General features: G+C 31.5%; 1 protein-coding gene and 1 long non-coding RNA gene across 3 annotated transcripts; both read left to right on the forward strand.

Annotated features, from left to right (window-relative positions):
• Window positions 1-215: 215 nt before the first annotated feature.
• LOC111702788 (uncharacterized) lies at window positions 216-8779 on the forward strand. 2 transcript variants are annotated; one of them, XM_023474560.1, is made up of 12 exons: window positions 216-237; window positions 2529-2572; window positions 2771-2907; window positions 2979-3011; window positions 3182-3247; window positions 3459-3554; window positions 3924-3993; window positions 4074-4114; window positions 6554-6606; window positions 7011-7056; window positions 7353-7790; window positions 8680-8779. In XM_023474560.1, exons 2-12 carry the CDS (start codon window positions 2567-2569, stop codon window positions 8735-8737), a joined length of 1044 nt encoding a protein of 347 aa, XP_023330328.1. In that variant the 5' UTR covers window positions 216-237; window positions 2529-2566; the 3' UTR covers window positions 8738-8779. The 2 variants fall into 2 exon arrangements, with proteins under 2 accessions (XP_023330328.1, XP_023330329.1); XM_023474561.1 differs by lacking the exon at window positions 7353-7790.
• Window positions 8780-9630: 851 nt separating this feature from the next.
• On the forward strand, window positions 9631-9915 carry LOC111702792 (uncharacterized). The gene is made up of 3 exons (XR_002765491.1): window positions 9631-9682; window positions 9742-9805; window positions 9871-9915. It is a non-coding gene; the product is annotated as an uncharacterized LOC111702792 (long non-coding RNA).
• The last annotated feature ends 1175 nt before the right edge of the window (window positions 9916-11090 follow it).

Genomic DNA, 11090 nt, shown 5'->3' on the forward strand with positions numbered 1-11090 from the left:
TAGCTGTTCATGTTTTCTAGCTGTTCATGTTTTCTAGCTGTACATGTTTTCTAGCTGTACAGATTTTTAGTTGTTTTTTAGGTGTGCCTTTTCTCTGGCTAAAGCTGAACCTGTTCGAGCACGATAATAGTGTGTGTTCGCAAGTGTCAATGTTTGTGTGTTATAAAGTGACCGATTGATGCCAGCGTGATATATTTGCTGATTAGTTCAGTTTCATCCTACCTATACTCGTATCAGGTTCTCAAGTCAGATTAAACAAGTTTTGCGGTTTTTTATATATAATTTTAGCTTGTCTGGGTATATGTTTGCTTGTTTGTCTGAATCCAATAAACAGGCCCAAATTTTGTGTGGGACCTCACGCGGCTCCAGGGAAGGTTTATAGCCAATCAAACTTTAAATATGTATTCTTAAAAATTTTTTAACTTAGATTATTTAATTTTGAAAATGCGCGAAAGAATATTATGAAATCCGCAAATTTTTGATTATTCCCTTTTAACCTTTCATTAACTGATCAATTAGTTGGAAGCTATCCTCGCTTTCTAGTTGGAAAAGGGTTTAATTCTATAATTTTTCTCAATTCTTCCCGAAGCGAGAGAACACACAATTGAAAATAATTAATTTTCGATTTAATGAATTCAATTTAATGAAGGACTTGAAATTATGTTTACAGTCTCTATAACTCTAAGGGGGGGGGGGGTTAACTTGATTTACTCATAATGGATTTCCATGTAGAGGCCGTATTTGAAAACAGTTTTGCTTTAAATTACGGATATTTCAGGTATCTCACCTAGCGGCCAAAAAATCGTCATAAAAAGTACATCGTATATAAAAAAAAACTAAAAAGATATTATGAAATAGCAACATATGATCTAATTCATTGAATTGAATTTATTTGCTTTATACGCTATTTGGTATAAGACGTTTTAACCGTTTTCTCTATATATACGATAATGGTAAAATTAGTTGCGAGCGATATTGAATTCAATTCGATATCATCCTATACCACCTTCTTTTTTTCGCGAACACTCCCTTTAAGTGCCGATTAAAGGCAATACATCATAATCTTTATTTGCAAAAATATAATTTTGGGTTTCTCCTGTAGACCGAGATCATTGCAGAGACATCAATTAAAAATTCAGAATTCAATTCTGCTCCAGTATGCTTCTCCTTTTTTGTAAACTCTCAATTTACATAGATTTAAAACCCTCTATACGATGTTCAAGATTTTTTTTAATATTTGAAATTTAAATATATCACTATTCAATCAAAAATATAGAAAATTTGTCACCCCCCCCCCTCCTCCCACCTTCTTCTCCTTGACTTTAAATATATTGAGAATTTACATGAACGAGGTCATGTCAGCTATATTTTTACAGATAAACTGATTGATTTACCACCGAAACATGTTCTGCATGCAAATCAGCTGAGAGCAAGAACTATTGCATTTAATGGTCATTAATCGTTATTTATCAGGGTTTGTTAGACGTTTAGAGAAATTAAGCAAAACTTCAATTAAAGTTTTGAATAATGCTATAATCGTACTTTTGCCATTAAACAGTCAACAATTAAGTGATGTTAATGAACTGTAAGATCGGTAATTTTTAAAGTCTAAAATTCAGTAAAAGCAGCAAAACTAGTAAATATCTATCTTTTCTGAATTACATTTCTAATATTAACTAAATGTATGAACTAGTCTATCTTTTCTAAAATACATTTCTAATATTAACCCTATTCCTGCTGGGGGGGGGGGGGGTCAATTTGATCCCCACAGTAGTTTTTTTTACATAACTCAAAAAGTATTGGTCTGAGGCTGTTGAAATTTTCTAACTTTTCCTACATACCCAAAGCCCTCTCTTTAGGCCTAAAACCGGGCTTTAATACTGAATGCCTGAGTCCTCAGGCACACTGCCTGAATGACTGCTTTTTCCTGTAACAAACTAAATCTTTGTTTTGACCCACTTCCACTTGTCAGATTTTGATCAAATTTAGCTTTTTGAAATGCCTTTGACATAAGGAAACGAATTGCACAAGTTTTGCGAAAAAAAAATGCAAATTTTTTGCAAGCAACCTGTAAAGGAAATTTTCACATTTTTAGTTTTTCTTGATTTAAAGTCAGGTTATTTAAAATTTTGCAAAATTTTTTGCATATTTGAAATTGCATGGTCATGGGCTTTTCAAAAATGTATAATTTTTCATTTTTTTGGGCAAATTCTTTTTCGCAAACATTTTAACTATTTAACTGGATTTTGCGATAAAAAATTCAATTTTTGCAAATATGGAAATTTATGCAGATTCTAAAAGTAGAGCACAAGAGCTTTCCAATGATGTATCATTTGTCATATTTGGAAATCAAACATGGGATTTAGAGGAGGGGGGTCAATTGACCCCCCCCCCCCAGCATATTCTAGTTTTCAAGTACCCCATATGGAACTAAATGTATGAACTAGTCTATCTTTCCAAGATACATTTATAGTATTAATTAGATGTAAAAAATAGCCTAACTATCTGTTTTGAATTTTTTTCTCTAGGGTATGGAATTTGATGACTGAAAACGATAAGAAAGAACATGACGGTAAGCAGCTTTTAAAGCAAGTCTTTGGGAAAATTTATTTGTTTGGTTACTTTTTTCTTGTTTTTACATTACTAAATACAAACTAAATTTTTTTCAAATTTTAGATTTAATCTAAATAAATAAAAATTTGCTTCCTTGATTTTGAAATCTTATTAAAATCTAAATTGTATAAATACAAAAACAAAATTTACTTTCTAGATTTTTGCGACCGGTGAATACTCGTATAACTCAGGAGGAGGGCCGGGAAGGGGGGTTAACCTCCCCCCCTCCCTTCTTCCCTCCTTTCTCCCTCACCCCCTTCCTGTAGCACACTCTTACAGAACTCCTTTCTCGAGGTCAAATAATTTTTAAGAACCAAAAAAAACTTTTACCACCATATTAACATTTTAAATTTTTATTTTTATAGATTCAGTGAAAGGGCCCAATCTGTTCCTCTCAGGTGATTTAACAAATTCTTGAAAAAATATAAAAGTTAATATTTCTTTGAAAAAAGTTACCACACTGAATTTGAGTGAACATTTTTTTTTTGGTTTTAGGAGTTTTTGATGTTAAAGCCTGAAGATAATTCAACTGGTATTGTATGTATTTATAATATATTGTTTTTCATAGATCGTTCAGATCTCCGACTCCAAGTCTAAATTATTATGAGAAGGCTCTCTCCGTTATAGGCGACAGGTAAATTTTCTCCTTCTTTGAAACAATTTTCATGCTAGGGTTGATAGTAGTTTTTAAGTGCATATTTTATGCAATTTGGCCAAACTGAGAAGAATTTGTAATTTCAATTAATCCTTAAATTGATATGAAAACATTGTTTTGATTTATTTCAGATCGTCTTCTTATAATAATTTTCTTCTTATAATAATTTTCTGTAAATGTTTTATTGTAGAGAGCCTGTACAGCGAAGCAGCCAGTCCAGCTATAAATGCCGTACTGTACAGGAGGACGAAGAATCCCCGTACACAGCCGAATCTGCCAGTTTTAGGTAAGTTGTACGGATTGTACCGTTGTACGTCAATAAATTAGAAAATAGTGCAATTAACTCAAAGCTAGCTAATTATTATCCTAAAGTAAAACTTATAATGTTGCTTAACATAAAGGCTAAATGTTTTTTCTTAGTTTTTTAATATTCTGAACCCTATCACGGGAGGGAGGGGTGTTTTCCAACCCCCCTCCTGGGGGTTTTTCTTCAAAACATAAAAATAGAATTCCACTTCCTACCTTTACCCTTAGTTTTTTTTTAATTATAAACTTGAGATATAGGTAAAATTTTCTTAATTGCAATGATTTGATATATATACATAAAACACAGATTCAGTACAAAATAAGAGTCAAATTGAAATTTATATTTTAGAGATCTGAGAAGTGAGAATAGATGTCGAGCCAACTATAGAGCAGTTCTAGAGCAGGCTCATCAACTAGAGATTAAATATAAAAACTAGAGATTAAATATGAGAACTAGAGATTAAATATGAGAACTAGAGATTAAATATGAGAACTAGAGATTAAATATAAAGATATGAATAAAATTTCTAGAGAGTCAAGGTATAGCATAAATCCAATTGTACCCCCCCCCCCATCATTTCTCATTTTTTTCTTAGTTTCTCCCCTCTCATTAACTGTTAGAGATTGCTTACAATAAAGGGAGCACAGAAGGGATACTGCAGTAGAGATGTCAACGATAGTGTAACGTAACGTAAAATGTACGTTTTTGTACGTTACGTTACAATAATGTGTAACGTTTGGATATATTCTATATAACGTGAACGTTAAACGTTAACGTTATAGGAGCTCATACCTAACGTTAACGTTAAACGTTAACGTTAGAGGAATATACCCCCAACGTTAGCGTTTTGTGGAAATGTAACGTTATTTTTCTAATATCTACAACTTTTTTGACCATAACGTAAAGAAATGTTTTGTTTCCAAAGGGAGCTTGAAAGTCTAACGTTTGAAAAATGAATTATGATTTGATTGAATATTGTAACGAAGTGATTTCTATTTCAAAGTTCAACTTATAAAAAGTGTAACGTTGTATAACTGAAAAATGCATTACTGTTTATGAAAGCGTTTTGAAACGTTTTCCCTTATAGTATAATGAAAAATTCAACGTTGCAGAAATGGGTTATTATTTCAATAATCAGGAAACGAAAGTTTTTTTACAGAGTAAAATTTCAACAATGTAACGTATAAAAAAATGTAATTCTGTAAATCAAAACGTTTCATAACTTTTCTCTGAATACTAAATTGATTAGTCTAACGTTAGATATATGTCTGATGAAAATGTTAGTTCATAAAACGTTAGACTATAAGGGCTGAGTTTTAATTTCAAAAGCGTAACAATAATTCTGTCAATCAAAACATTTCAAAACGTCTCTAATATATCAATGTATCGAGATTCGACTGATGATTATAAGAGCAAAGACTAATGGTTTTTCATATCAAATTTAAAGAAAATAAGCTTATGCCAAAAACTCTAATTTTCATTTAATATATCTTTGCAACTCGATGTCGTAGACCATTAATTTTGAAATATACAAGGTTCAAACCATTGGGTTAGAAAGATATAGGGATTAGTAAATTTGAAAAAAAAACTTAGTTCCTTTCTAAAGTGTAAACGAGTTTTTTTTTGTAACATGCTATTAGTGATAATTCAAATCTTATAAATGTTTCTTGGACATTAAAGGTTTAGATTTGCCATTGTTTGATGGAACCCACTAAAACTCTTGAAAAGGAATACGACATTAAGAAATTTTACATATGCATTTTCTGTTAAAAAGCAAATAATTTACTAATTGCAAAAAAATCAACTTATTAAGTGGAACGGGTCTGTGAGTGTGAACAAACACAATTGCTGTGTTTCATGTTTATTTGACTACTTGAAGTCATAACTTCAGTTGGCATGATTCATGTTTTAGGTAGAAAAATTTAGAAATGTAGATTGTAGATACTTACTAAAATGCGACAATATTTTATCAAATGGAAAATGCGTGTTATGTTTTATTCATCAATAGATTTTTATGAAACTTTAGAAAAGAAAAATAACTGATTTTTTAATCTTTTTTTTTAAAAGAAAAAAAAATGTTAAATAATTTTATTTCGCGTTGTTTGTTTTAAAATAAAATTTAGCACTTGTCTTACTATATTTAATATTTTTAACACCAAACATTGTGGTTTGAAAACTAAAGCTAATTCCGCTTTTTTACTCACTTTGTAAGTAAAATAAAAAAAATAAAAAAAAAATAAAAATTCGCCACAAATTTGCTACCCAATGTTGTAGACCTTAGATATTTTAAACTATGAATTCTGTTAGAAAGAAGAAAAGGGTCAGTCTGCATTGCGTAAAAAAGAAAAAAATAACCCTAAACTAATCTAAAATAATTTAGAACTATAACTGCTCCACATGCAAAAGTGGTTTGCCTTGCCGAATTTTAACTCTTTTTATGAAGTGTCCAAAAACATGTCTATTTTTTAAGCTCGTCAAATACACGATGATGATTTCAAGTGATCCTCCATTAAAAGAGGGCCATGCTCGATTCCCAATGATAACGTGTATACCTTGATCTGATTGATGATTTGAAAATTAGGAGTGTTTTCCTGTCTTGTATCTTGCAAAAAATAAATATGATACATCATTTTCTTGGAAATGTTATGCTGAATTCAGATTCGAAAATCATTTTTAAATATATTAAAATCTAAAGAAGTTATGGCCAAATAACGGTACTAAATTCCAATTTTTAAACTTTGATGAGTTTTTTAGCTCTGACTCTCTGAATTTTCAATTTTTTAAAATGCTTTTCAGATTTGAATTTAGCATTAAATCTCCAAGAAAAGAATGTATAACATTAAAATAAAAAATAAAATTTTTTTGTGGCCTTACGGTGCNTTTCACTCTCTTACCCCCCCTCTTCCCTTTTGCCCCTCCCCTCCTCCCTTTTGTGCCTCCTAATCACGACTTATATTGAAATGATATTTTTGTTTCAGATTACTTAAACGAGATGAGTTTGATTATCTAAGACCCAGTTATAGAACTGAAGGTATAATTTAACCTTCTTCAAAGCCAAAAATATGCTTGTACTTTTGTATTGTAGTTTCTTTTCAATGGTGCGCATTTCTACTGCAGAAAAACATTTAAGAATTATCTAAATTAAATACTTTAAAAAGAAAAGACATTAAGGGAAACTTGATATTATTATTACTTATTAGACTTTTTTCTCTCTCCAAAATTACAAAAATAATATATTTTTTTAAACGGACTTCTCCGTCCTCTTTTTCACAAGGTTTAGAATATCTATAACGCCAAAGAAACAGAATTTAATCAATTAGTATTTCATTAATAATTTTTTTAACAATAGCATTTAAAACAAAGTGTTTTTTCTCCTAAATCTAGAGTTTTCAAACACATTTAAAATATATGATAGGTGGTCTAATTTTTGTTTAGCTCCTGACACAAGCAGATTCATTCCACTCTCTCGACAAGAAACAAGGCAAAAACAAACAAATAAAAAATCTTAACTTTAACATACCGTTGGAAACTTGTAATCAGAAAACAGTGGAATGGTGACCGTTTCCTTTCTTTATTTATATTATTATTCTTATTAAATTTTATATGTCATCTTTGTAACAATTACAAATTACAAAATTATTTGCGAATTTTCTTGATTAAGAAGATGAAAGACGACAATTATTTTATTATTTCACAGTTTTTCAAACTAAAGAACAATATGATACACATAGATAAAATAATATATAAATATAAAAACCAGAAAAAAATTTGTTAAAGAGAGGATATAACAAGAAGCAGATTTTCAGAGAACACAGCGGTTCAGCCTGTTCAACACAATAAGCCAAAACTATGGGAACAGCATGATGTCCCCATGTTGCCAACATTTCAACCAACTCAATTGAGCACAACCAATAAATATAACAATTATGACTTACCCAGTAAAACCACACCAACTTATAGTTATAACTTTAATGAATCACGTGACCAAAAGTACCAGGCTCAACAAAAAATTCAAAATGGCCGTCTTCAACACAAGGACTGCTGTGCGACTTATTGGGTGCCAATTTTAACAAAAACAGCTAACACTATGGTATACGATCAACAGAACTTTGAACCACCTTCTTATAAATCTTCATCTTCTACTGTGAATTCATTCAACTCCTTCTCACGATCATCTAAGCCATCAATCCCTTACTCTTCAATCTTTACCTGCAGGTAAAAAAAATGAAGCCAGCATTCTTAATTAAGTTACTTTAAAAAAAAATTGGGCCCAAACAAATACTTTATTTTGGGTCAAATATAAAATTATTTGGATCCGGCTTATCAACATTTCTTCCAGATTTCTCTGAATTTTTAAAAAAGATTTTTTTTCTCCCTTTTCATACTTTAAGATTGGGACGTTTTAATAAAGTTTTTATATTGGTTTCCAGATAAAATTTGCATTGGTAAAATCTCTCCCAGGGATGTTTAGAAAGATGAAAATTTCCCTGAATTATAATTGAAGGACTGCAGTATGGTTTTGGTGAATTATGTTGACGTAATAAGCCTAGGGGTGTAAGAAATATTTTTTTTGAATTTTTTGAAAGCGTCCCATAAACCTTACACTTTTTGTTCTTGGTGATTACATATATTTATCTAAAACTTTCTTAAACCGACATGTTCACTTTGTGAAGAGTTTAAGTCAAAATAATTATTAATAACAGATATCCTTAAACATACCAATGTAAAACCTTACAGAAAGTAGAAAGATTCTGCATAAAAAAGTTGCCAAACCAAACAGAATTTTTATTATTAATAAAAATATTTAAGTAGAGTTAGAAGCACTTTTAAGTATAATTTCTTTATAGTTTTGCACTATTTTCATGCAAGAAAAAGCTGGCTGGTCCAAGGGAAAGTTTCTACAGGTTCTTTCTCTACAATACTACATCTTGAAAAATGGGATAAATTGAAGGACTTTTTCGTATCATTGTGCGAATAGGAGAGAAAGTATATAGTATGTAGACCAGGGAAGGCACAAAGCGGCCTGCAACCGTGTTTATTATGTCGTTTTCCTATCCTAAAAGTTATATTTAGAACTATTTTGATTTTGTTTTGTTTTGTTCAGAGACCCCTCAAGATATCTTGCTGCAAACCTATCAACTGCAGTATATCCCAGGTATTAGAGACCCTTCAAGATATCTTGCTGCAAACCTATCAACTGCAGTGTATCCAGAGACCCTTCAAGATATCTTGCTGCAAACCTATCAACTGCAGTGTATCCCGGGTATTAGAGACCCCTCAAGATATATTGCTTCAAACCTATCAACTGCAGTATATCCCAGGTATTAGAGACCCTTCAAGATATCTTGCTGCAAACCTATCAACTTCAGTGTATCCGAGGTATTAGATCCAATACAGGATGAAGTATATATACCTGGTATTAGATCCAATACAGGGTGAAGTATATCCCTGGTATTAGATCCAATACAGGGTGAAGTATATACCTGGCATTAGATCCAATACAGGGTGAAGTATATACCTGGTATTAGCTCCAATACAGGGTGAAGTATATCCCTGGTATTAACTCCGATACAGGGTGAAGTATATCCCTAGTATTAGATCATTACAGGGTGAAGTATATCCCTGGTATCAACCCCAATACAGGGTGAAGTATATCCCTGGTATCAGCTCCAATACAGGGCGAAGTATATCCCTGGTATTAACTCCAATACAGGGTGAAGTATAACCCCAGTATTAGCTCCAATACAGGGTGAAGTATATCCCTGGTATCAACTCCAATACAGGGTGAAGTTTATTCCTGGTATTAGCTCCAATACAGGGTGAAGTATATACCTTGTATTAGCTCCAATACAGTACAGGGTGAAGTATATACGTGGTATTAGCTCCAATACAGGGTGAAGTATATCGCTGGTATGAGATCCAATAAAGGGTGAAGTATATCCCTGGTATCAGCTCCAATACAGGGTGAAGTATATCCCTGGTATCAGCTCCATTACAGGGTGAAGTATATCCATGGTATCAGCTCCAATACAGTACAGGGTGAAGAGTTTTAACAGAGAGAGCGATTGACATTAACGACAATCTAAATGAACATATTCGAATCCAAGGTATTCATGCATTTAAAATTAATGGTTCTCTTATTAAGCATGTCTTTATACTTTTTAAGATAACCGTAAATTGGCTGAAGTCTGTAATCCTAGAACGAAAACTTATTTAAATCGAGAACTCAGGTTAATCAGTTTTTTCTTTTTCATTAAAATTTAATTGTTTCGATATTATTTCTGTTTGATTTTAGGTTGGCCTCTTGTGCGTTTAGTTGCATTCAAAATGCTACCTTACAAAAGGAACCATTTCTTTTTTAATAAGACTGATTATTTAAATATACATTTTTATTATCAATTTTTCTAATATTTTAAATGCAATCAAAAAGAAATTGTGTTCAGATGAAAAGTGCTCAAGGATATGGAAAACCATTTTACGAAACACCGTTTATTTTGGGAGTTTAATAGAAAAATAAATTTTTTTAATCTTAAGCTTTTGAAAACGAAAGAGTAGAGAAATGTTTTCCAAGGTTTAATAGTTTTATGGTGAGTTCACTGTTTTAAAGACTTTCAATTTTTATTTCTATTTTATTCAAAGTGACATGTTGAATTTTAGAGTAATAATTGACATTTTTTAAAAAAAGAAGATGCAGCTATTTGAAAATATTTTTTTATATTATAGAATTCTTTAAAAAAATAATTCTAACTTATGCCTGAAATTTCGTTTAACTTTTAGAAAACCACGCAACCTCAGTTACTTACAAAGTATATATTGCATAGAAATCAATAATCCTTATGAAACCAATTAAAAAGTAGTAATCTGCGAAATTAAAGAGTAAAATCTACGAGTACAACGTGTACACTTCATTTGTTACCTACAACTAAAAATGTCGAATCTTGGTCCTGAGAAGGAGTTTAAATTCACTTCCACTGAATCTGATTTGTTCAATGCTTTTCAGCCTATGAAGAACTTTCCACCAAGAACCAAGAATACTGATAGTAATGAAAATTATGATATGCATTCAAGGGACAATCTGGAATCTGGACTATTGCTGAGAGATGCTGTAAACACTGCTCTGAACAATCTTTCTTTGGACCAAGAGAAGAAACCAACTAGCAAGGTTGGAAAAAAGTATATTGTTCATTCTGACACATATGATTACGAACCATGTGTAGCAAACAAAGAATGGTTGTATCAAGAAGAATTTCCTGTTCCCGTCATGTTTCCTCTTGGTTGGGCGAGAGAACAAGTCTTGGTAGGGGGTGAAAAAAAGAAAAAAGGAGTGGGCGTAAATCATCTAAATTTGATACAGATCATGGGAAGAACAGCCCATAATTGGCAACCATTTCTTTTACAAGATTTCTACAATGTGACGGCTACAATTGTTCGACGTCCTTTGGCTTGTATCGAGGTGAACAATGTTTTACTGAGTTCTGAGTCAACAAAATAACTAATTCTATTTACAAACCAACT

Source organism: Eurytemora carolleeae, unplaced genomic scaffold, assembly GCF_000591075.1.
Source record: "Eurytemora carolleeae unplaced genomic scaffold, Eaff_2.0 scaffold426, whole genome shotgun sequence".
NCBI lineage: Eukaryota > Metazoa > Arthropoda > Copepoda > Calanoida > Temoridae > Eurytemora > Eurytemora carolleeae.

Bases quoted from the DNA above. Each gene is read 5' to 3' on its own strand.
- LOC111702788 (XM_023474560.1), top strand. The intron at 3,248-3,458 runs GTAAATTTTCTC...GTTTTATTGTAG, and splicing joins CTCTCCGTTATAGGCGACAG to AGAGCCTGTACAGCGAAGCA. The intron at 3,555-3,923 runs GTAAGTTGTACG...TTTATATTTTAG, and splicing joins GCCGAATCTGCCAGTTTTAG to AGATCTGAGAAGTGAGAATA.